The 25,208-nt window shown below is 50.3% G+C and overlaps 3 protein-coding genes across 8 annotated transcripts in view; 2 read left to right on the plus strand and 1 right to left on the minus strand.

Moving 5' to 3' along the window:
* Window positions 1-4,568, plus strand: part of WDR48 (WD repeat domain 48) — a 46,521-nt gene extending 41,953 nt beyond the window's left edge. For all 4 annotated transcript variants that reach the window (XM_050778362.1, XM_050778360.1, XM_050778361.1 and 1 more), the window contains 2 exons: window positions 1,770-1,962; window positions 2,536-4,568. In XM_050778362.1, the coding sequence (XP_050634319.1) occupies window positions 1,770-1,962; window positions 2,536-2,631 (289 nt within the window). In that variant the 3' untranslated portion in view covers window positions 2,632-4,568. The remainder of the gene's footprint in view (window positions 1-1,769; window positions 1,963-2,535) is intronic.
* Window positions 4,561-25,208, minus strand: part of GORASP1 (golgi reassembly stacking protein 1) — a 59,297-nt gene continuing 38,649 nt past the window's right edge. The window contains exons 2-10 of one of the 2 annotated variants that reach the window (XM_050778370.1): window positions 15,636-15,799; window positions 11,649-11,729; window positions 10,862-11,065; window positions 9,191-9,277; window positions 8,922-9,052; window positions 8,480-8,678; window positions 7,542-7,692; window positions 6,934-7,086; window positions 4,561-6,682 (exon numbers count right to left, since the gene is read on the minus strand). In XM_050778370.1, the coding sequence (XP_050634327.1) occupies window positions 6,429-6,682; window positions 6,934-7,086; window positions 7,542-7,692; window positions 8,480-8,678; window positions 8,922-9,052; window positions 9,191-9,277; window positions 10,862-11,065; window positions 11,649-11,729; window positions 15,636-15,719 (1,344 nt within the window). In that variant the 5' untranslated portion in view covers window positions 15,720-15,799 and the 3' untranslated portion in view covers window positions 4,561-6,428. Of the gene's footprint in view, window positions 6,683-6,933; window positions 7,087-7,541; window positions 7,693-8,479; window positions 8,679-8,921; window positions 9,053-9,190; window positions 9,278-10,861; window positions 11,066-11,648; window positions 11,730-15,635; window positions 15,838-25,208 lie in introns of those variants that run through there. The other variant, XM_050778371.1, reaches the window with a different exon arrangement.
* TTC21A (tetratricopeptide repeat domain 21A) overlaps window positions 15,879-25,208 on the plus strand; it is a 31,394-nt gene continuing 22,064 nt past the window's right edge. For both annotated transcript variants that reach the window (XM_050778358.1, XM_050778359.1), the window contains exons 1-6: window positions 15,879-16,020; window positions 17,241-17,370; window positions 18,196-18,306; window positions 19,011-19,177; window positions 20,620-20,742; window positions 22,712-22,869. In XM_050778358.1, the coding sequence (XP_050634315.1) occupies window positions 15,994-16,020; window positions 17,241-17,370; window positions 18,196-18,306; window positions 19,011-19,177; window positions 20,620-20,742; window positions 22,712-22,869 (716 nt within the window). In that variant the 5' untranslated portion in view covers window positions 15,879-15,993. The remainder of the gene's footprint in view (window positions 16,021-17,240; window positions 17,371-18,195; window positions 18,307-19,010; window positions 19,178-20,619; window positions 20,743-22,711; window positions 22,870-25,208) is intronic.

Below are 25,208 nucleotides of genomic sequence, written 5' to 3' on the forward strand. Positions count from 1 at the left end.
TTTGAGGCTGCAGTGAGCTAAGATCATGCTACTGCACTCCAGCTTGGGCAGCAGAGAGAGACCTTGTCTCTAAGAAAAAAATGATAAATAAAACACGCATTTTGTCTGTTGCCTTAATTCACAGTTTAGGACCCAACCTGTATATAATAGTTGCTTTTATGGATACTTAAGGAATAATGAGAGTGGGAGAAAGAAATGAGCTTGTGGCTGGAGCTTCCCAGAAAGGCTTCTTGAAGGACATGGAATTTGAGTTGGACATGTAATGATTGGTAGAACTTCAAAAGATAGATATTCCAAGTCCAGGACACAGTGTGATCAGGGATGTGGAAGTGGGAGCATGCATAAGATAGTGGAAAGTAGTGTGAGGACCCATGCATCTGCAGCATGGGATGGAGGCACAGCAGGAAGATATTAGGAAGTAAATTGGAAAGGCTGTTAAAGGTTTTGTTGATGTTGGATTTGAATGCCAAGCCATAGAGCGTGCAGTGACTAAACACCAGAAACTTTTGAGCCAATGTGGGATATGGTCCAGGGAGACCCAAGAGAAGAATTTTAGTAGTGTAGTGATGGAATGCTAAACTATGAGCAATATGTATATTCTAGCAAATAAAATCAAAAAAATTTGTAAGCCTCTTTGTTACAGAGATTTCCAAACTTATATAGAAAGAGCTCCCATTGTCCAATCAGATAGCTTCAGTAATTATCAATACCTTGCTAAACATTTTGCTTCACTTGTACCTCTACCTGCCCTCCCACCCACCTCCCTCCACACACCACACAGACACACACACACAATTATTTTAAAGTGAGTCTTAGACATCACTTCAGATAGATTTAACAACTGCAGTTCAAATGGTTTTCAGAGCGTAAGCCTTAGTTTTTTGGTGTAATAGTTATTGACTGTTATCAGAGATACAGAAGTAGGGTGTTGGTGAGTCTAGTTTGGGACATAGAGAGTTTGAAGTGCCTGTAGGACATCCAACTGAAGATACCCAACCAGCTGTTGGGTTTGTGGTTTACGACAGAAGTTTGAGACTCAAGGTCTAGACTCAGGCATTGTCTACCCACAGGTGCTAGTTGAAGGCATGGCAGTGGGGAGGAAAGCCCAGGGAAAACTGAGCAGTGTAGGACTCTGGTAAGCATTGGGAGCTGCCTGCCTTTCCAGAATTATTTAGTTTGCCCAGGCTCTGGGAAAGTATTCAAGGGAATAAAACCCAGAAGGCTACTATGTATATATATGTAAGTGTTTCTGTTTGTTTGTTTGTTTGTTTGTTTTTCTGAGATGGAGTCTCACTCTGTTGCCCAGGCTAGAGTGCAGTGGCATGATCTTGGCTCACTGCAGCCTCTGCCTCCTGAGTAGCTGGAATTACAGGCGTGCACCACCATGCCCAGCTAATTTTTTGTATTTTAGTAGAGACAGGGTTTCACCATGTTGGTTAGCCAGGCTGGTCTTGAACTCCTGATCTGAAGTGATTCACCTGCCTTGGCCTCCCAAAGTGCTGGGATTATAGGCATGAGCCACCACACCTGGCCTGTATATGTAAGTTTTAAGAACATGTATTAATCTCATTTAGTTGTACATAAACTTATGTCTTAGAAGGACACTGTAGAAAATCTTTCGGCAGCTCTAAAAATGGATTAAGGTAATGACTAAAAACATTTATTGATTTTTCATCTTTATAAAATGTTCGCATCAAAGAAAAATAATATGGAATAAATAATATCTAGTGATTTCCCTGATGTCACAATATGCCACTGCTTCTTTACAGAGACAGACTCTCTGCTAGTGACATGCTCCAAGTCCGAAAAGTTATGGAACATGTTTATGAAAAAATTATCAACTTGGATAATGAGTCTCAAACCACTAGCTCTTCTAATAATGAAAAACCAGGAGAACAGGAAAAAGAAGAGGATATTGCTGTGTTGGCAGAGGAGAAAATTGAACTTTTGTGCCAGGACCAGGTAAGTGGACTTGAGGACTGCAGCCCCAATTTTTCCAGTGCTGGTGCTTATCAAGAGTTACATGCCTTTGGGCGGGGGGCTTCTACTTTTAGAGGGGCTCTAAGGAGCCCTGGGCCTCTCCCACCTAAAGCCCACCCTAAAGCTCCTCTTTACTGCTGGGGAGATTTTCAGAGAAGGGATACATAGACAAATGTGGATGTGCTGGTAGCTTTTTTTTCTGACAAGAAAAAGACACATGGTCTTCTTGATTTGCAAAGCAGCATGTGCCATGTTAGTTTATGATTTAGAGTGAAGGTGTGCGGAGAAATGGCAGAATGGTTTTTTAAATCAAGATGCACTCAAAACATATCCTTAGACGAATGGCTGAAAGATGGCCTGGTGTTTCTGGTATAATCACAAAAGATGTACATCTCACTAAGCTCAATTTCATTCCCACATGCATGGAAGCCGTGACAGCAAGAATTGGATATCAGGCATAGGGGAGGAGTGAGCAAGCTGGAGTCCCTGAGTTAATGATAAAGGTTTTAGATATTAGAGACTTTGAAATTTTTAAACTTAATTTTGGCTATTCAGGTTTTGGATCCAAATATGGACCTTCGAACAGTGAAACACTTCATATGGAAGAGCGGTGGAGACCTAACCCTCCATTACCGTCAGAAGTCCACGTGAAGGGTGGGCTAGTGCTCCTGGGTATTCATTTACGACCTTCCTCTATGGCCCCAAGAGTAGTCCTAGGAAGCCCACTGAGCCCCAACGGGAGCAAGACTTCTAATGGCCGATTTGGTATGGACCGAGATTATCTTTCAATTGAAGTGACTAATCGAGATGTAATATAGAAACCAGTCTCCATGTGTAGATTAAGCTGTCCCCAGGGAAGCAGAATGCAAGAGCAGAAGAACCCCAAGCAGACTATGCCTTTCGAGATGTACAGAAGACTGACAGCAGGCCAGTGCAGACTTTGCTTCCTCCTTGTTTCAAAGGACCTTATCTGTCTGTTAGCACTTGTTAGAGACACCTCGATCGGGCCACAACTGTCTTTGTTTCAACTTCAAACCCACACACTCTGTAGCTTTTCTAAAAGAGTACATTCCATTCATGCAATAGATATGAAGGCTTTTTCCAAGTTTGTCATATAAAAAAAATCAAATTGTTTTCACCATTTAAGACAGTTATTTTTAATGGGAATTTGCTGTTGCACAATTTGAGAACCAGCCCATTTCATAATAAAAGATTAATGTTGGGCTTGTTTTTAATATTGCATCTCAGATGTGTTCTTGTAGGAAGATCTGTTGAAATTCCAGGTGCTGGATCATAGCACTTGGACTGCTGGGCCAGAGTTTGCACAGCCCGTGCCTAGTGATGCTGCACCCTCCCATGACGTCCTGGCTTTGTGGCAACCCCAGGGAGGTGCAGCCGTTTCACTCCTTCCTCCACTGTGTCCAGTTCTATTTACACAAAGCGAGCTGAGACCATGGGTTCTTGCTCTGGATGAGCAGCATGACACCACTAAAACTTAAGACCATGGTGAAATTTCAGTTTCATTCAAATGTTACCTAAAATTTATGGTGTCAGAGTAAAGGGAGATCATAGTGAGTTAATTTGATATTCATATCCTGGAAGTATACATATTTGTTTTTCCAAAGTTTTATATGCAGGTTTTTGTTGTACCTGTATCTAGATCTTCTTTTCACTGTTCTAACAATCTAATACTTTCATAGAATCATTTGGATCTTGTATAGAATGTAACTTATTGGGGATAAACACTTCAACTTTTGGCAGAAAATACTTTGGATTCTCCCCAAGGTCATTTGTATTCAGAGTAAATCAATGGTCCACCCCCATGAAACTGTAAGACAAGCCTCCTGTATGAAGCCAGAAGCACAAGTGCCTTCAGAGGGCAGTTGATTCCAGTCCAGTTGCCTCCCTAGCTTGTGTGTGGCCTGCCTCCAGCATAGCAGGGACTAGGGAGGGAGGCAGGGAAGGTTTTTTTCTTTTCTACGTCTTCACAGGTTCGGCTGGGGGCAGCTGATGGGCCTAAGTCCATACCTTACTATTTAAGATATTCTGATCGCACAACTGCAGAGACAGGGTTCCCTCACTGCTAGTCAGCTTCCTTTGGAAACTGGACAGGCCATTGCCACCTGCACTTTGAAGAAGTGAGCAAAGACGTGGCCACATTTCCAATAAGCTGAAATGGTCTTTCTCCCTTCCTCAGAGAGCAACCAGCTTTTTTTTTTTAAAAGTCCTTTCTATCTGTTGGATACAACAGTGCGCTTTTGGTGCACATTTTTTAGCAATAGTTGTGAATTAATGGCAAAAGCAAAACAAAACAAAAAACCAAACTTATTTACCAGCCCTCAGTTGTGTTTGCACGAGGGGCCTTTGAGCAAAGAAATGGGTTTTGCTGGGTCATTGTGCCCTGTGTGCTAAGCCTTGGGTGGCTGCATTCCCCTCCTATCATAGATCTGAACCCCAGCATGATTGTATTTCTTTCCCCTCCAGTCAAACCGTAATACAGTTTCCAGAAAATTTGACAGTCCTGCAATGCCAAAAGGGTAAAAATCTGTATTTCACAGTTGTATAGAATAAAGGCTTTAGTTAAAATATTTCGAAGTGTAGTACACATTTATTTTCTTTTCATTTGTCATTTTCTTTCATAGCAGATTACAGAGAAAGAAACCTCTGGTTTCATGTTCTCCCTGGAAATATTAGCATTGATACCCATTTTATCCTCCAACTTATGGGGGAAGGGAAAGTAAAAGTGAGGGAGGGAAGAGCCAGAACATTCGGGTGAGGGCAACTTTGGGTCAGACTGCCAGGCTACAGAGTTAAGGGAAGCTGGCCCCAGAACAGTCCTGTGGCGATTCTGTTCTACTTCCTGCATTCCTGCAGACTTGACATTGGGCTCCCAGACGATCCAGGACACAATGCCTCACTGTTCTGCACACGTATCAGCTGCTCGGGTAGGCTTGACAAGGGTTTGCTTTAAATGAAGGGTTTGCTTCAAACTTAGGGTTTGCTGATTTGGGGCCCTCCCTCCATATAGTTGGTCTGTGCCCCCCAGAGCAGGCATTCCTTGTCCTGCACAGCTGACAGAGCTTGTGAGTTCCATGCATGTACACCAGCATTACACATGATCCTGTAAAAGTGAGACTTTCAACTAGGCACAGGCTAGAAGACAAGACCAGAGGCAGCTTTCATAATAATTAGCAGTGTGGGAAGTGACGGTCCAGTCAACACAGCAGAGGACTTCAGGTGATGAGGGGCCGTCCCCGGATGGAGTGCAGGGCCTAACCTAGCCTTAACCTGCAAAGGCACCTGGGGTGGGGAGAACAGCTTCCTCCCCTACAACAGGAAAGAACAGAAGGGTCTTTACCTACTCTTAATCTATTCCCTTAATTCCCCCTTGGGGTTGGAAACTGTGTGTGAATAGACCTAGTCAGGTAGACTGGCTTTGAGAAATTGCTTAGGGTGTTGAACTTAAATTTGTGACTTTTATTCACTATTGAGGCTGGGTAGATGCCTTGTATATTTAGAAGAGATCACTGTTTAAGTTTGGGAGCTAACAGGAGTTGCCACTGGGGATACAGGTCTGTGGTATGTAGGCCCTGAGGAAGAAAAAATACTGTGGTCTGGGCACAAATGGGTCTCTGCTGAAGGGCCTAGAATTTCCAACCCACCTCCCTCCAGGAGAGGGGGGCAAGTACACTGCCTCTCTCCCCCTCCCGTGACTAGCATGGTGGCCAGCCTGAGCCAAGTGTGGCAGTGTAGCCTGCGGACAAGGACACATGACAGAGGACTCAGTGATTGGGACTTGAAAGGGGGTGGTCCCAGGGCTTCAGGGTCCCTTCCAGTACAGATGGGGTGGGCTGAGCTGTGCAGGAAGAATCAAAGCAACCAGGCCAACCCTGGACAGCAACCCCTTCCTTCCTCACCTCATCTTCACATTGGATTATAACCAGACCCTGCTGCCTCCTGGGCAGCCCCAGTGACCAGAGCAGGACCAAGCACTGACCTGAGGGTACACGGCCAAAAGATGTCCTCCCACAAGGCCCGTGGCCCCCTCTCACCACCCACTGAGGCCTTATGCCCCACCCAAGCAGCAAAGAATCCTTCCTCTCCTACCCCAGCTCCTATAAAACAATTTGGGGTGCTGCTCCCAGCCCTCTACTACCCCAGAAAGACTTGTTTGAAACCCCCAAAGCCAGGACTATCAGGCAGGATAAATGCTGGAAGGTTACCTCTTGGACACTAGAAGTAGAGTCTGAGTGGACACAGAAGCCCCCTGCCAGCAGAAGTCCCTGCACATCACTTGGAGCTACAGCCTAGAAAGCTGAACACACAGGGCTGGGATCAGGCACAGGGCTAGGATCAGCTTGGAGCTGACCGCACAGTGCAGCCTGGGCTGCCTGCCCACATCTGGGCCTCATGAAATGTCACCAGGGGCCTTGTCACAGCCCAGGGTGTTATTCTGCGGTAGAGATCTGGGCCTGGCTGGCTAGCCCCTCAGCCTCCGTCCCAACATCTAGGCCCTCTGTGCTTGCTGGTTCCTCTTCAGCCTGAGCTTCAAGCAGCTCGGCAGACAGCCCATCTTCTGGTGAGGCTGCAGAGGTGAGACTGTCAGGAAGAGTCAGCTGAGGCAGGTGGTCCGCCTGGGCTTGGGCACCTGGGCTGTCCAGGAAGGGGACCTCAAACTCTGACCCAGACCATGTAGCCTCACCTGCAACACAGAAGATCAGGCTGAGGAGGCCTGCAAGAACCTAGGGCCATGGTGTTAGGGCCAGTAACCCCACTGACCACCCCCCATTGCCACTCCAGGTTTGATGGGGGATTGGAGATGGAGTATACAAATGCCTTGGTGTGACTCTGTCAACCCAATGGCCTGCTTCTGCCCAGCTGAAGAATTGAGGGCAGCCTTCCCAACAACCCGGGGTCCTTCCCAGAGGACTTCAGAAGGTGATGGCCACTCACCACCCCGCTCATGAGAACTGCTGCTGGAGCAGATGTCCTCTGGCCCTGAGGTTGAGACAGCTGTGGAGGTCAGTTCTGTGGAAGAGGGCAGGCTGGGCCACATACTGGCATTGCTGCTGTCCAAGAGGGAAATTCCTGACACGTCCAGGAAGCCTAGGGGAGGGTGGTGCAGTTCTTTGCCAGCATCAAACCTGACTGCTGGAAAGCAACACCCTGGGTTCAACTTGCCTAGGGCATCTGGCCCAGCCTGTGAGACTGTAATCGCCTCAGACCCTGGTGATACACCTCACCCAGCCTCAAAGAGGTTCCCACACTGCCTGTTTCTGAGGAAAGAAAGGGACCTGGAGTTGGTCATTATGGGAATAGCACAGTGGCAGTGGGCCTGGACTGCTCTGTCTCCAATTTGCTGTGTGACCTGAAGAAGGCCACCTCTCTTCTCTGGACTACAGACTCCCCATCTGTACACTAGATTGGATGGTATGCAACTATTAATATCTTGGTGTACATGAGATAGGAGGGGTCGGCAGGGCCTGGGGAAAGTTTTGACATTCCTGCCAAAGTCCAGCCCCAGGCCTGGGGCCCACTCCTCTCCAGGGTCTGCCCACTACCTGGGTCCATGACTCGCTGCACTGGAGGTGGGGGCTGAAGAGGAGTCTCCATGAAATGGGGAAGTCCATCAGGGTCTGGAGCACTCTGGCTGGGACTCCCAGGCCCAGGAAGGGGATCCTCCATGGAGGAGCCAGGTGCCTGCAGCAGGGCCTAGGGAAGAAGAAGAAATGGGTAGGGGACAATCAGGACAGTGCCTCAAGGTGAAGAATTTTGCAGTCTAATCTTGTCCCAGGAGCACTGCTCTGCCTGAAGGAAATGGCCTTAATAAGCCACCCCTTCTTATATTGGTGATAGGAAGTCAGGCCTGAGGGGCCTGTCCTGGCCTCCCCTGCAGTGTTGGCACTGAGAGGGAGCACTCTTTCCACTCAGATGAGGAATCCCAGGTGCCCACCTGGCCCTGACACATTCCCTTTGCCCCATCAATGACTCACAAGAAGACAGGGCCTTCCTTGAATTCAGGCGTACCTGGAGAACATCCTTGAATATTCCCTGGCCCAGACCCCAGGCACCAGCCCAGTGCCCAAAGGTGCTCTCAGAGGACCCACTCATCAGCTGTGAAGGCAGGGCCAGCACTTCCCTGCAGACTTGGCCAGACAACCATCCCAACTGTGGCTCTGGAGGCCCAGCCCTTTGTCCAGTTTTGCCACAACTCACAGGCACAGCAAGCACCCATCTCTGAGCCTCAGTTTCCCGCTCATGAAATGAAGATGACAACTTGGGCTTCACCTCCACCCTCACTTCTAGACCCAAGGGGCAGGAAAGCCAAAAGTGAGTTTCACTGCTCCAGGCATGGCTTGCCTAGTCCCACTGGGTCCCAGAAGTAGATGGGCCTCTCAGATCACAAAGGCCCCACAGGCCCCTGAGGGTTGCTGATGGCTCCCCAAGGGCAGCCTCTAGAGTCTTCTCTCTTCCCAGTTGATGGATTCTCCCCACATACCTCCATGTAGTCACTCTGCCTGGAACCTGTCTCCAGGGAAGGAGAGTCCTCGAGGGTGGGTCCAGGTGGTAGGGCATCATGCAGTGGGGCATCAGGTGGTGGAGCACAAGGTGGTGGGGTGCCAGGTGGCTTCTTGTGGTAGCTGGGGGGCTGAGTTGGGATCCGGTGTAGATACCCGTAGCCAATGCCACATCCCAGACTGCCGAAGGCCAGAAACATTCAATTCAGGGGCTTGTCCCATGGCCCTCCCTACCTTTGCTATCCCCACCTACTACCAGCAATAAGGGGACTGAAAAGAGTACTTCTGAAACACTGGTCAGCCTCAGGATCCCTGGGACAAGGGCCCAACCCTCCTCCATCTCCACCATAGAACTCTGAGGTCCATGCCCAATGGTCACGCCCCACCCACCTGGCCCTGCAGCCCTCCAACCCCATGAAGTACCTGCCCTCTCCACCCCAGGCTGCATTGGGAGTTACAGTCACCTCCCGGCAGGAGTCTGACTCGGAGTTATACACCATCAGCTTCAAGGGCTTCCCCTCATGAGACTCGATGAGCGTAAAGAAGTCCTCTGACTGTGAGAAACGCATAGCACCTGAGGCCTGCTTCCAGGGCTAAAGCCTCAACAAAACCAGACACTTCTCATGGACAGCACCCTTCTCTTCACACCACATCCAGAGGGTCTAGGGAGGGGCAAGCTACAGGTTCCTCACCTCCTGGAGGATCTGGTCCGAACCAACCACATAGTCTGTGTAGGGGCGCAGACCGGCAAGGGCAGCAGGTGAAGATGGTTCCACATCCTGGAGAAAGAACCGCAAGCCACTGGCCATGCTACTAGAGGTGTGGTTGGGGGATGGGAAAGGGCAGGGGGAACTGCCTTTTCAGGTAGTGAGTGGGACACTTGTCCTCTGTCCCTAAGCAGGGCTTCAAGCCCATACTCCCTCTTTTCACCCCTCCATTCCCCTACCTCCCCCAGGTCTACAGCCTGTCCAGCAGAGGGCAATACCATGGTAAGGCTCAGCACCAGGCTCTGGAAGCTGACCCTGGGCTCAACTTCTGGCTCCAGATGCCCAGCTATATGACTGAAAACACATTATTGAACCTCTCCTAGCCTCAGTTTCCCCACAATTAAAAGCAAGATACACAGTATCTAACGATAGGGTTACTGAGAAAAATAAATATATGAAAAGAAGAAAAGCACACCTTGGCTACAGGAGGTACCCCACTACATTGCTGCCTCTGCTGCAAGCATGTGCCTAAAGACCCCTAGGGGTTGGAGGTGAGGACAATGAGCAAAACTGGGTACAAATAAGGATTCCTTTCTCCCTTGGGAAGTTTCACCACTCCCCATCTCCCTGGGAAATGCAAAGGAATTTGCATCATCAGTCCCCTTTCCCTCATGGGCAGATTAAAGAAGGCTGCAAGAAGGCCAGGCTCTCCCAAGAAGTCAGTGAGAAAAATAAGTGGCTAGAAAACAAACCAGCCAACTTCTAGTTCAGAGCACCCTCCTTCCACCAGGCTACAGGACTGAGCATTCAAGAACTTAGATACCATCAATGAGCACAGGTGTTGGGTGTGCACGTGTGTCTGTGGACAGACTAACATCTACGACAGCTTGGTCACTGAGGTTCGTTAAGATATCGATTAATCATATAACAATACACCAGAAAAAAACAGTATATTTACAGTCACGTTGCTTATTGACAGAGATACATTCTGAGAAATGCATTGTTAGTTGATTTCATTGTTGTGCAAACATAATACAGTGAACTTAACTTACACATAGCCTATTACACACCTAGAGTATATGGTGTGGCCTATTGCTCCTAGGCTACAAACCTGCACAGCATGTTATTGTTCTGAGTACTGTAGACAACTGTAACACAAGTATCTGTGTGGCTAAACATTCAGGCATAGAACAGGTACAGTAAAAATATGGTATTACAATCTTATGGAATCAATATTTTATATGCAGTCTGTGGTTGACTGAAATGTTGTCATGCAACACATGGCTCTGTGTGTGCGCGCACACACACACACACAGAGGGACACAAAATAATAAAAGCAGCAGCATTCCAGCAGTCCAACCACCATGCCAGTAGATGGTATTTCTGCCTTTCAAATTAAGTAACCTAGGTATAGAAGGTAAGAAAGTGCTGAGTCATGGCTAACGGGAAGCAAGGTACACTGTTCAGGTAGTAATGAGCTGCCCTCTCTGGGACACTGGAATGAGACCACATCCTGCCCTCTGTCTTCCCTGACCACGGCTCCAAGGCTCCCGCCCCACTCCTGCATGTCCCACCCTCACACCCCGCCCACATCCAGACCTGCCCCAGTGAACTCATCCTTCCGACACACCCTGCCCTACCATACCCCACACTCACCAGCACATGCCACACCTGCTCACTGGCCCTGCGGAAGCTGCAGAAGCGCACGCTGGCACCCAGTAGGCCCTGGCCGCCCCACATGTTGCTGGGCACCACCTCCACCTCGCGCACCCTCATGGTCTTCATATTGAACACCTCCAGCTTCACGGGCTTCTCCACATTGGCTTTCAGTAGTGCCTTCAGTGTGTCATTCTCCTTGTTCTGTGGGGGCAGCGGGGCTGACTCCAAGGCCACCCCATGCCCAGGCTAGGACCCTCAGATAAGTCTGGGCCTGAGATGGGGCAAGGGCCTTAGTGGGCAGCAGCCCCCAGCAGGGTCACTGTGGGGATGGGCCAAGGTAGTGGATGGGCCAGGTTCACAGACCAGGGTTAAGCCTGTAGCCACTGGGACCCCTACCTCCCCCAAGCACTGCCAAACCTTCCTCAGCCTGCCAGAAAAAGCAAGCAAAAAGCCTCTGGGATCCACAGCATTCCAGTGCTGCCCCACTCTGAGCTGCCCCTTGGCCAGGGCCCTCATATCCCTCACGCCCAGGAGGCAGGTCCCATGGGCCTGTGGCCACCTCCAAGAGGCCATCTGTCCTCTGTCCACCCCAGAGAGCTCAGAAGCTGAGCACTGGGCAGGGCCCCAGTCAGGCTCTAAGTACAACCCTGGCAGAAGGGGAGACAGGGCTGGGACTCCCTTTAGAAAAAAAGGGAGGAAAGGGTAGACTGGGGCCTGTGGGACAGATGGAGACACACAAACACACACAAGCAAGCAAAGCAGAGGCAGGGTTGGGGAACCTCACCAGCCTCGAGTGCCCAATGGTGATGATGAAGTCAAAATAGGGCTCCAGGCCCGCCTGCTGGGCTGGGGAGTTCTCCTGCACCTGTCCCACAGCAAAGGCCACAGTCACTGCGCCAACCCTGGGACTCTCCAAGTAGCCCTCTCCCCAATTTCAGGAACCATCAGCACTCCCGGTGTGCCAGCCAGAACACATGCCTGGCGTGAACTGTTCTGGGCATTCTCAAGGTTCACTCCATGGTCTCTTGCTACCTTCCTGAGCAAAAATTTTCCTCTTAGGAAAATGGCTCCTTCCTGATTATGATCCATAGATGCTTTCAGAAATGGCTTATGGCCCAGGACATCGTTAGGGGCTCCCAGGAGGCAGTATGGAGACAGGCTGGCCCAGGCCTGTGGGAATGCTGCTCTAGAGGGCTGGGCTAGGGTTGGCTGGAAAGCCAAAAGGATTTACCAGAAAGGTTTAGACTGGACAAGAAGGGAGGGCCCTGATGTGCAGTGGAAGTGGGCAGGCCTCAGAAGGGATATACCCAGGGCTGTGCCCAGAAAGAGGAGTGGGAAAGGCAGCTTGCAGCCAGATCCCAGGGGTCCCCAGCCTCTGGGGTGGGAGACCCAGGCTCAGTCCAGCAGGTAATGAAAGCCACTGGCAGAGGAGCAGACCCCAGGGGTAGAACTGGGCCTGAGCCAGGGAGCCCAGTGAGTGGGCAGTGCCAATCCCCACACCCTGGCTCTGGACTGAGGAGCCTCCCACTGGCTCAGCTACCCTACCAGCCTCATAGTGTAGCCTCCATGCCTGTGCAGGACACCTCCTCCAGGAAGCATTCCCAGTCCCAGGGTGCTCCCTGCCCCTCCCTGAACTCCCCAGCTCACTGCTGCTGTCTCCAAAAGCACAACCACCAGGCCTTGCAGGCTGCAGCAGAAATCCATCCCAAAAGCTCCATTTACAGAGCCTGGCTTAAACAATGCAGGCTTTGTCCCAAGGCCCTAGACCCGAAGATGGACCCACACCCTCTGGCTTTTGGCTATAGGCATTTGATGACCTGTTGGTGTAGACACCAGCCAGACCCAGCTCAGAGGGCACAGGACTTAGGCTCTTGCTGCCTCCTCATGGGAAAGGCCCTATGGCTCCTGCTACACACCAGCCCCTCCAGTTTTGGATTCCCCAACCTGAAGGACAGCTCGTGAAGACTAGGCTGAGAACAAATCGCTGAGATTAAGGCCAGTTTGCCCCTGAAATTAGGACTCCCTTCTGGCAGCATCACCAACTGGGCCCCTCCTTATCACCTCCAGAAGCTGCCATGGCTTCCAAAGGGAGTGAGTGCAGCCCAGAAATCAGATCTGGCCCTACTTGGCCTGGCCCAGTAGGCAAGCTGCTCCCAGGCCCCACTGCAGGGGAGCTCTGGGCCCTGCCCTCTAACCCTTGGAGTGAGGGGATCTTTTGAAAACCACAGGACAGTTATTCAGGAACAGCTTGGGGACAGTGCCCCTACCTGATCACGGCCACTTCCAAACCACTCCATGTCAGGTGCCTGCCTATTCCCCTCCCCACTCCCCAGCATTGCATGTCAGCTGCTCTCCATCATTAATGAGGTCCAGAGACTCAGGCCCCAGGCCTGGGCTCCTTGACCCACCCAGTACCTCCACCCACCCTCTCCTATGGCTTTGTCCTCTGCTTGGCTACACTCCACTTTTCTCACCTGGGGCCTCGTCACCACTCACTATGGCTCCGCAGCTGAAATAATCTATGCTGCTGCCCACTGTATTGCTCCCCCTTCAGAAACCACTGCCTGCTATCCAGCTCCCTCAGGGGCTCCCATCCCAGCCTGCCCCATGGCCCTTTAGTGCTGCTTTTCCTAATGCTTCCACCCTATCCTTCCCAATCAGGGAACCTAATGGAACTCACAGTGATCACAGCTTATACTTACTAAGGGCTGGTCGGCTGAGTGCCAGGGGATGGTACCACCTCACCTGCTTTTTGTATCATTTAACCTTTTTAATAACCTCAAATGACAGATGAGACCAAGTACTCAGTAATTCAGCAATTTGACCCCAGGAAATCCAACCCAGAGCCCTCCCCCAACCACTGCCCTCTCCTAACAGCTGTTTCCTGGTGAATCTGCCACTACTCTAAGCTCACTGAGGGCAGTGACTTCTCCAAAGTGTTAGGCACACAGCGAGGTGCCAATATTTCTAGAATGCAGCACAGCTGTTCTTCAATGTTGTTAAATGTAAGTAGGTCATGTCACTCCTCCACTTAAAACCTCCTGATGGTTCTACATCTCAGAATACAATCTTAAATCTTCAGGACAACAGGCAAGGTCCTACGTGGTCTGCTCTGGTCTCCTCCTCACACTGGCCACACCACCCAAGCACACCAGCATCACCTGGCATTTCCTCAAACACACAAGCACAACATACCTCGGGGACTCTGCACAAGCTGGTCCTTCTGCCTGGACTACTACTATTCCCCTAAATATCTGTATTGTCCACTCTTTACTTCCTTCAGAAGCATCTGTTCTAATGTGACTTGAGAAGAGGCCGTTCCTGACCACTCTATCAATAACAGCACCCACTCACTATTCTGTATCCCCTTAACCTGCTTTATTTTTATCACTAGTAATTACCACCTACCATGTATTTTTTTCATTTCCCTTCTTTCCCTACCAGCATTCCAAATGTCAGTTCCAGGAGAACAGGGACCATGTTTGTTCTGTTCACTGCTTTATCTCTAGAGCCTTAGAATTCTGCCTGCCAGAGTAGGAGCTCAAAACTATGTTTTTGTGATGACAGCCTCTGATCCCTGGTCCCTCTCCGATTTGTCCCTCTCCATCAGGCAGGTTCCTCCCATCTTCGAAGCTCCCATCATCGCCCTACCCCTCCTCTTGCCAATATCCTGAGTTCCTTTGCCTTTAATCAAACCTGTTGGAAGACGCTCCTGGCTGGATGCATTCCACTGTCAACACTTGCTGTTTGGTGCCTCACTGTAAGAAAGCCCATTACCAAGCACAAATCCTGTCAACTCTGGGTTCTCCAAGCCAGCCCGGTTTTCACGTTAAGAAACTCCTCCTTTAGCCCTCTCATGTGGCTAGCTGGCAACAGACCTTACCTTCGAAACACACAAACCGACAAACTTGCCCGTCTCCACTCATCTCTGCATCCAGCTGCCTTTCACTAGGGAAAGGGGGGTGCAGGGACGCCTCTTCCCCGCAGCATTCCGGGGTGAGAGACCCCCAGCCCCTCTCACCTACATTATAGCCCTTCCCTCTCCGCAAGCACAAATCTCCATCAGGCTGCGGCCCCTCTCCTCACCTTCACAGCCCACTCCGTTCTAGGAACCCCACTCCGTCTCCACTTTCCGGAAGTCTGCTCGCCCAGACTTCCTTGTAGAGGCATCTAAAGGCTGGGACCCTCCCCAGCTGCAAACGCTCTCCTCGAGGATTCTGCAGCACTCTCCTGGCCCTCCCCTTCCCCACTATCCCGTGGCTGGTTTGCACCGGTCCTCTACACTCGGAAGCCCTTACGACCCTACGACTGGCGGGATGCGCGCCGACGGGCTCCCCTGCAGCTGCGTCCACTAGGTTACCCCGGCCCCCGGGACTGTCCTCGGCATGGCTGACTCTCTTCCCAGGCCCAGCACGGAGCGCGGACGCGGCAGGCGAGCGTAAATATGTGCTAAGTGCAAGAGTGCGTCCTGACTGGCAGTGGTGCATTCTTCACCCGGGAGGAGCGCCATTCCCGGCGGCCGGACCGGGAAAACGCTCCGCTTCCGGCACTGCTGTCACTTGGTGTGGGCGCTGGGCCCGACCGTGGCCGCAGAGTGGCCAGGGTCCGGGAGTCCCGCGAGGCCGCCTCTCCCAGGCGGCTCCCACCGGGCAGGGGGCACCGCCCGCCACCCACGCGAAAAACACTCCGGCCGGGACCCCGGCGACCGGAGGCCCAGGCGCGGGGTTGCGAGCGCCCTGCCAAGGTCACCGGCGCCGCGGCGGCGACTCACCCCGTGCAGGTGGAAGCCCTCGGCGCCGCCCGCGGGCTGCTCAGCGCTGACGCCCAGGCCCATGGCAGCGGCTCCGCTCGGCATCCGGGTCCACTCCCGCTTCGCCTACCCAGGCCGACCCGGCGCCACTAGCACGGACTCGCTCTCTCGGCGCTCGATTCCTGCGCCTTGTGACGTGAAGCGCTTTGTTCCTCCCACTCCAGACACTGACGCTCCTAGCAACCGGCTAGCAGCTCCGTTTCCAAGGACTGTAACGCCTTCAACCGCCCGCCGTGATAGAGTGCCCACGACCCTGCCTCGGGAATCCCGCTCCGCACCGCCCCACCAGACCCGGACTCGGAGCCGCGAGCGGCCCGAGATGAGCAGCAATGACTCCTCCCTTATGGTGCGTGGCCTGGGCGCTGTCCGACCGCTCCCTCGTGACTCCCCGCCTCTGACACAGCGACCTCGTGCCTTGCTACTCTCCTGCCACCCTTCGCCGTCCTCAGTTATATATCAGGCGGTCCTGCCCTTTCTTGCCCCATTCTTCCTGGCAAGCGCATCTTCTCCGGGGCTTCTGCGCTCCCTGAGCCCTAAATTAGCATCCCCGGTTCTTTAGCTACCCCAAACCAGCGCATCTCATCACTATCATTATCCTTTCTTGTCATCATCCCTTCTTCCACCCAGCTCACTCTCGCCTGCGCCTCCCACCCCCGTTGATGGCATCACTATTTAATCTCCTAGCCTTAACTCATACCTCTTCCTTATACTCATCTTCTAATCCTGTCTTCAAGAAATGCCAGCTCCTCAATGTCTCCTGAGTTTTCTTTTTATCTTTTTATCTTCTAGCCCAGAACCAGCACCATCTCTCCCCCTGAGCGCCTGCAACAGCCTCCTTTCCCATCTGGTTTCTCTGCTCTGGCTCTCTTCAGCAGCAGTAGTCCCTGCTGCCACCACAGCACACACTCCCCACACACAGAAGCAGCCAGAGCCAGAGCGGTTGTTGCAAAAATGTACCTCTGAAAACATCCCTCGCCTTAAAACCATTCTGCTTTCTGTTACCCTTAGGATGGTGTTTGGGCTCTTTCATATGGCCCACGAGGCTGTTTACAGTCCAACCACATCTGTTCCCAACCTAGCACTCACAAACCTTAGGGGAAGTGAAACTTAACTTTAAAATCTCAGCCCCTTTGTCAAGCTATAGTCCGTGGGCTTAAGCTTCCTTAGCTGTGAAAGATACTGAGAGGGCTGTGTACAGGATAGTGGATATGAAGCCCACAATAACTTGTAACTACAATTGGTATAATTTTTCTTATTATGTGTCCTCATTTTTCCCCCTTATTCCCTTCCTAAGACAAAGCCTGGGTTGCATTCCCCGTCATAGTTGAACCAGAATCTGTTGGTAATCCCCCAAACACCTCCAAACTCTTTCCTGGAGAAACTACATGGAGCTGCTCCCAGGGCTGTTAGAGGACAGAATGAGGCCTGAATGTTTCCTCTTTCCCTTCCCTTTGCAGAACTGAGGAGGAGCAGGGGATAGGGAAGGGAGCAGGTCTCATCCCATCTGGGACAGAACAGAGACAGAGAAGGGACTGGGCTAATGCAGCTATGTCTTCCTTCATACAGGCTGGGATCATTTACTATAGCCAGGAAAAGTACTTCCACCATGTGCAGCAGACTGCAGCTGTGGGCCTGGAAAAATTCAGCAATGACCCTGTGTTGAAGTTCTTTAAAGCTTATGGAGTCCTCAAAGAAGGTAAGGACTTGGCAGTGTTGGTCTTGTGACCCCAGGCACTAGCCCGGCCCTAACACTCTGGCTCCACCTGGATGCCTCCTTGTATCCTAGTTATGGTCCCATAAAAACAGTTTCATACTCAGCGGCTGGATTCCCACGGGAATCCACAGAAGCCTACGTAATCCATATCTAGTTGACTTTTGAGACCTCGGAGCGCTCACTATCCCTGCTCTGCACCTCGGGTTCCCTCTCTGTAAAATGAGTGATTGGAGAGATAGCTGCATGATTCTTGAAGTAATTCCAGGCCTGGAAGCTGAGAACTGGTAATGCAGGCAAAGGAGGAGGAAGAGGTAGGTGTGAGGACAGGTGGGTATGGTACAGGTACAGGGAAAGGAGTGGGGCCCATGCAGGTGCAGATGCGCTGACATTCAGAAGGTGGTCCTGGGCTGAGGACTGGCCGAATGGCCCATGGCCAGTATCTGAGGACATGGAGGGATAAATGTAATCAGTGGCTCTTGAGCACTAGCTGGGAAAGCCCTGCCTGAAGTCCTTCTTCAGAACTGACGCAGCTAATGATTGCAGCCTCACACATATCCCCACAAGTACTCACAGGTACACCTTTCAAGTCCAAGATTTCCAGCCCCCAACAGCCTGGACCATGTTACCAGCAGCTCTTTCCCAGAGCCCCAGTCTTCAGGGAGCTTGGGTCACTGGGGACCTTTCAGACCAGTTAGTCCTCTGACTCTGGGCAAAGGCAGGTAGTGCTGAGCCGTTGGGTCAGCTACAGAGTCTCATGTCCTCTAATCCTGGAGCTTGAGAGTATAACTATGTGGACTGTCTTTGCAGAGCACATCCAGGATGCCATCAGTGACCTGGAAAGCATCAGGCATCACCCAGACGTGTCCCTGTGCTCCACCATGGCCCTCATTTATGCTCACAAAAGATGTGAAATCATTGGTGAGTGCCACCATGCTCAGCCAGGCCTGACCCACCAGGGGAAAGAAAGCCCTGCCCCAGAGATACACAGTCCCTCAAGGGCTGCCAAAGGAGGTGTGTGCCCTGGTGGCTGGGCAGATGCTGTTAACCAGTGAGAAGTGACTGCTGCTCGTCTCCCCTTGGAGGTCTGGGAGAAGACGCCATGCCTGGATCCAACTGAGTGGAAGCAGGCAGAACCCATGACAGTGGGAGGGGTCCATGCTCCAGATCCCAAGAGTTGGGGAAACACCCTTCTTCTTTGCCAAGATCTTGTCAGAAAAACCAGCTAATATATATAATTCTACCCCTAATCTCCACCCCTCTAGAGTCAGGGAGAGGGTCCAAGAGTGACTACAGACTACTATTTCCCCACTCATAATAAGTTGTGGGCCTGAGGCTAAGGATTTTGGTTTGGTCTGCCTGCTCAGCACACTGCTGGGCACAGAAAAGATAATCTCAGAGAGCACACCTGAGTCCAGGCCGGGGCAGCCCCTGCGGCATCTCAAGGGCAGGTACTGCTGGTTTCTAGGCCTTGGACTGCACGCGGTGTGCTGCATATGTTGAAGGAGATCCATAGTGTGTGAGAGAGACCCAGAGGTAGTTCTCTGGGCTCTTGGTGGCCCCTGCAGAACTAGGCAGACTTCTGCATCCTAACTCTCCCTCTTCCTTCGCTCTTGGATTTACAGACCGAGAAGCAATTCAGGAGCTTGAGTACAGCCTGAAGGAAATACGCAAGACAGTCAGTGGGACTGCCCTGTACTATGCTGGTGTCTTCCTCTGGCTCATAGGCCACCATGACAAGGCCAAAGAGTACATTGACCGCATGCTGAAGATCTCTAGAGGCTTCAAAGAGGTACTCACCACACCATGGGGACAACAGGCGAAGAAAGCAGCATCCAAACACATAATAGCAGGGTGGCCCTTACTCCCACAAAGGGCCCTGAAACTGGGGGAGAGCCACACCCAGGCACTGACGAAATACTGGGTCTCACAGTTGCCCCAAGTATGTTGTCTCTGGGCTTAGCAGAGGTTACTCATTGGCGTTTGTCCATAGAGTCTGGTTTCTAGATAGATTTTCTATGGCTTGCACCATATTCTTAAGAAATTTTTTTTTGAGACCTCACTGCAGCCTCAGCCTCCCAGGCACAAGCAGTCCTCCCACCTCAGCCTCCCAAGTAGCTGGGACCATAAGTGTGTGCCAGCACATCCAGCTGGTTTTTACATTTTTTGTAGAGACTGGGTCTTGCCATGTTGCCCAGGCTAGTCCAGACTTACTGGTTCTTTTGAGGACCCAGATGAGCTGGTCACACTGGGCCATTCCCTTCCTATAGTGCTCTGCTGGAACTGAATGGTGGCTCATGCAGTACAGCCCATATACTGTATATCTGCACTAATATGGAATTTGAAGCCTCAGTCTAGACCATGCCTTCTCAGCAGGGCTGATATCAATTTTCAAAGGGTGTAGACATGGTCCCTGGGGGAGAAGATGAAAAAAATCTTATTCTTTATGTATAAAATACACACACATATATATAGTACACAATACACAGATATGGTATATCTGAGGCATTAACATTTCTTGCAGGGGAAGGGATTAATTAGGAAACAGTATCTAAAGAGACTCCTTAGGACAGATAATAGAAAAAGAGAAATAGAAATATAACAGAGAAATACTGATCTAGGCCATCATGAGGGGTGCTTTAGGGCAGGGCTCTTCCAAGTCTGCTTCCCAGGCCTGGCCCTCCCCATCTGCCAGGAGAGGCTGGGTGAAGGCTAACATGGAACCAGCGAGGTCCGCGAGCTCAGAATGGCTCCTGCTCACCCACTCAGAGGGCATTCCTGGGCTTCCTATGCAGGGCCAGGCCTTGTGCTGGCCTAAGAAGTGGAGAGATCAAGAGTGGCCCTGAGTAGGCCCCCATGTTGGCTACTGACCCCAGTGTAAACAGGCAATGACAGGATAGGTGAGTGTGCCTCAGTAAGGGTTATGGAGAGCTGTAAAGGTACAGGGAAGGAGGTCTCCTAAGCAGGGGCCTCTGAGGCTGAGTTGTACCGAGTGGTAATGGACATCAGGTGCAGGGGTTTGGTTGGGAGTGGGAGGGGTGCTGTCCAGGGCATTTCCAGACAAAGCAACAATGGGAGACCTGGCCATGAGAAAGAACCGGCTGCCCTGAGATCTGCATGGGGCTGTGCCTGGCGGGGCCTCAGGGTGTTGGGTGGCAAAGGGTGGATCATGTGCAGGCTGGGTTGAAGCTGTGCGGAACCAAGGACTTCATCTTTCATCTTGTTCTCATCCAGGCCTATGTGCTCAGAGGCTGGGTGGACCTCACCTCAGACAAGCCCCACACTGCGAAGAAAGCCATTGAGTACCTGGAACAAGGAATTCAGGACACCAAAGATGTGCTGGGGCTGATGGGAAAGGTGGGCAGTGGGAAAGGGAGAGGTAGAAGTATTCCTGGCCAGGCCACTGGAACCAGAGACCCACCAGGTACCCCCAGGCCAAAACCTCAGTCTCCAGATGCCTCATCTGGTAGATGAAGAGCAGAGGCCCAGAGAGGTTCAGCAGCCAACCCAGGGTTACACAGCAGTCCAAGGTCCACTCTACTTCTCAAATTCTTCCTGGTTGATCTGAGTTTCTGTCTCATTTGCATGGGGGTCTTCTCAGGGTCACTATCTGAAGGTCTGTCCTTCCTTGACCATCTCAGGCTTTCTGTCTGCCTCTGTGTTAGTTTCACTCAATGCCTTTCTCCCTTCTTTTATTTTGACCTTCCCATTTCACCTCTTTCTACCTGTTAAATTCATTTAGTGTGCCGTAAGAAAAGGGAGGTATATATTTTATATGTTCTGTATTTTCTGATCTTGTTTCTTTTTTCTCTTGTGAGCCTCATGGAATTAATCTTTGAGAGAAAAAATGTCCTCATATTTTCTTCTGTTTGTATATTTTTTATTATAAAAGAGTATGTACTTATTTAAGAAAACAGAAGCCTAAAAAAAGTCAACAGATGAATTAAAATGGCAGGCTTAGTCTTACCGCTCCAAGACAAGTGTTAGTATTTTAGGGCAATGTCTTCTAGTCTTCTTTCTATACTTGGGTCCAGGGTGTGTGTTAGGTTGGCTTTCTGGGTGGCAGAAAGCGATGGAGATTATTGTGAGCCAGCTTATCACAGAGCACCCTTGGGGCCAGCATCTGTGGAAAGAGAAGGCTGGCTGTGAACAGTCACAGCAAAGGCCGCAGCCAACTCTGTGAGGAACTCTGGAGCTGGGAAGCCCCTTCAGTGAGCTCCCCGTCAGTGCCCTGACACTGGAGGTGGGCTGCCCCAGGGACAGGTGTGACCTGGGACAAAGCAGCTCCCTTCAACCATGGGTGATCCCTGGAGGGAGGCTCCATTGAGAGCCATCAGTCACCAACTCTCCTGCTCCTGATGGTAGGGGGGTGGGTCACAGTGTTGGTATATAATGTAGTTTTCACCCTAGGGCATATTGTCATTTACTTTGTTTTTCTTCATGTAATATTGTCTTTGTGTAATATTCAAAATGTCAGTTTGAACATAGATGTAAAGCCAGTCTTCTATTGTATAGGCATAATGTAATTTACCAACCCGGTCCCCTATTGTTTGGATATTGGGATTGTTTCTGGTTATGAACTTAAAGTTTTTCAGTGAACACATTTATACAAAAATCTTCATTATACAGAATAATCCTCTTGTTTTTAATGACAAGTCTCTTAATGGGGGTTACTGTAGGTCTGAGGGAAGCCCTCCTTTCAGAGTCCAATTTCAAGTCTTTTAGAAGCATTGCCCCCTGGCCCTTAGGGCACCTGTGTCGTGACTGTTTGAGGAGAACCTAGTGGCTGGTGTTTGCCTGCAGGGGCCATGACCGCAGCCCAATAGGCCTTGACAGAACAACAACAAAAAAACTCCACAACCTTGCTATGATAGAAGTAGTTGCCAGAAAACCCTAACTGACTCAGAATTGCTAAACTGGGCCTTGGCAAGCAATTTCAGTGATGCAATACAGAAAAGTGAATGGGAAATGAATGGAAAATTTATGGAAGTGGAAAGTGCCCAGTGACCTCACCTCTCGCCTTCAGGGTAACCTCACATGGGCTTGCCCTATCCCAGGCCTGCTATGTTTCCCAAGCTTGGGACTTAGCTATGTCCCCAAAGCCCCTGTTCATCCTGTCCAAGAACCCAAGACTGTTGTAAACCTTGATATGTCACTCTTTCTCCCAGGGACTTTGAGGGGCTACTGGCCCAGCTGAGAGGACCCGCAGTGCCCATGTGTCAGGTTCTGTTCCTGTTTTCATGGAGACACTGAGACAACCCCCCTCCAACAAACTCCCTTCATGGGCACTCCCTTCACGGAGGCTCTTCTGTCTGGCTCCCAACAGGCAATGTACTTCATGATGCAGCAGAACTACTCAGAGGCCCTGGAGGTGGTGAACCAGATCACTGTGACTTCAGGGAGCTTCCTGCCAGCCCTCGTCCTGAAGATGCAGCTGTTCTTAGCTCGGCAGGACTGGGAGCAGACAGTAGAAATGGGACATAGGTGAGTTACTGCCCAACCGTGCAGCTTCCTTTCTTTCCAAGACAAGGGTGCTAACACGTATGTTACCATCTTATAAGATGGTGAGGCAGGAAAACAAGGCGGAAAGGTAAATATCGCGCATAGAGGAACTGGGAATTGTGCTATGGCCAAATTGGGATGAGGAGGAGACGGGGGACGGGTGTGCAAGCAAACGAAATACACATCATAACATGAGGCTAGGAGTTGTGGCCTGTGATGGCTAAATCAAGAAATAGAGGGTAAAGGCTTGTTAAACAACAAGAGGCAGGGAAGGACCCATCGAAAGAACTAAAGCAAGAGTTCCAGGGTAGAAAGCAGTGGCTGTGAAGACTGCAGGAGAAGAAGACTAGAATATATTTCATTATTAAGTTTTTTTTTAAACTATGAGTATGGTATACCTTAATAAAAACTTTAGGGGAAAAAAGTCACTGGTGACTTTGAGAGAAGTGTTTTAGCAGCAGACTGGGTACATAAACCAGAGAGCAGATTTCAGGAGTTATTGGGCGTGTAGAAACCAGATACCAAGTGTAGAGTGATCTGGAAGCATTGTGAAGAAAAATGAAAACGGCTTTTGGGAGGATATTTGATGCAAGGCTTTTGGCAAGCCAAAAAAAAAAATGTCTCTTTAAACTCTAATGGGCACAGTGGGCTCATCCCTGTAATCCTAACACTTTGGGAGGCTGTGGCAGAAGGATTGCTTGAGCCCAAAAGTTCAAGACCAGCCTGGGCAACATAGTGAGACCTTGTCTCTACAGAAAATAAAAAAATAAAATCAGCTGGGCATTGTGGTGTGCACCTGAAGTCCCAGCTACTAGGGAGGCTGAGGTGGGAGAATCACTTGAGCCCAGGAAGGTTGAAGCTGCAGTGAGCTGTGATTGTGTCACTGCACTCCAGCCTGGGTGACAGAATAAGACCCTGTCTCAAAAAATAATAATAATAAATAAAAATAAACTCTAACACTTTATTTTTATCACAATAATTCTAAAATGTATCATCTTCATTTTTTTCCCAGTAGGAGTTAATGGCCCATGAGTTATCACTATGACTTGTAACTGAATTATAGGGAAATATATAGCACAGGTCTAAAAAAAAAAGCATATAATCAAACTTCTTCCTTCCCTTGGGAAGAATCCTAATTCCTCAGCTGATGGCTGGAACTTGAATCTTATAGAGAGGTGCTGGTGGCAAATCAAACATGTCTCTATCCTGCCCAGCCCACAGGCGCCACACACAAGCTGCTAATGCCTGTGTGGACCTCAGCTTCCCTTTCTCACAGTGTAGACCTGGCCTTCGTAGGAGCTTGCTTTGGAGGCTAGGTCTCAGGCCAGCAGCTCACCTGGAAGCACCTGGCTGAAGCCATATGTGGGTGTTTGTGGCCTCCCCGGCCCTGGCCCTGCTGTGCCCATGTGAAGGGAGACAGTGTTTGGGGCCAACAGATTGAATCCAGTGCCCCCCAGCGTGTTCCCTCATGGAAGCTTTCCTAGTTAGTGGGATTCATAGAATTCCCTCAGATTTTTTTTTTTTTTTTTTGGAGACGAAGTCTCGCTCTGTCGCCCAGGCTGGAGTGCAGTGGTGCGATCTCGGCTCACTGCAAGCTCCGCCTCCGGGTTCACACCATTCTCTTGCCTCAGCCTCCTGAGTAGCTGGGACTACAGGCGCCCGCCACCTCGCCTGGCTAATTTTTTTGTATTTTTTAGTATAGACGGGGTTTCACCATGTTAGCCAGGATGGTCTCAATCTCCTGACCTCGTGATCCGCCCGCCTTGGCCTCCCAAAGTGTTGGGATTACAGGCGTGAGCCACTGCTCCCGGCCCCTCAGATTTTTAAAACTCTGCTCTATAAAGGTGTGTTTCTGTTTTCATCCCTAATATATTTTTTCTTTCTTTTCTTCATTAATATTAAAAGTCTGCCTCTCTTATTAGCCTTTTTAAAGAACCAGCTTTGAGTTTTGTAGCTCCTTTCTATTATATTGTAATAAAATAGAAATTTTGTATTATAAGTTCTATATTATATTCTTTGTGTATTCTAATTTATTAATTTCTGCCCCCCCTTTTTTTGCGGGGGGGGGAATGTCTTGCTCTGTTGCCTAGGCTGGAGTGCAGTGGCATAATCATAGTTCACTTCTGCCTTGAACCTCTGGGCTCAAGTGATCCTCCCATCTCAGCCTCTCAAGAAGCTAGGACTACAGGCAAGCACCACAATACCCAGCTATTTCTTTTTATAAGTTTTTTTTTTTTTTTTTTTTTTAATGTTGCCCAAGCAGCTGTCAAACTCCTGGGCTCAAACAATCTTCTTGCCTCTGCTTCCAAAAGTCCTGGGGT

Source organism: Macaca thibetana, chromosome 2 (assembly GCF_024542745.1).
Source record: "Macaca thibetana thibetana isolate TM-01 chromosome 2, ASM2454274v1, whole genome shotgun sequence".
Classification (NCBI taxonomy): domain Eukaryota; kingdom Metazoa; phylum Chordata; class Mammalia; order Primates; family Cercopithecidae; genus Macaca; species Macaca thibetana.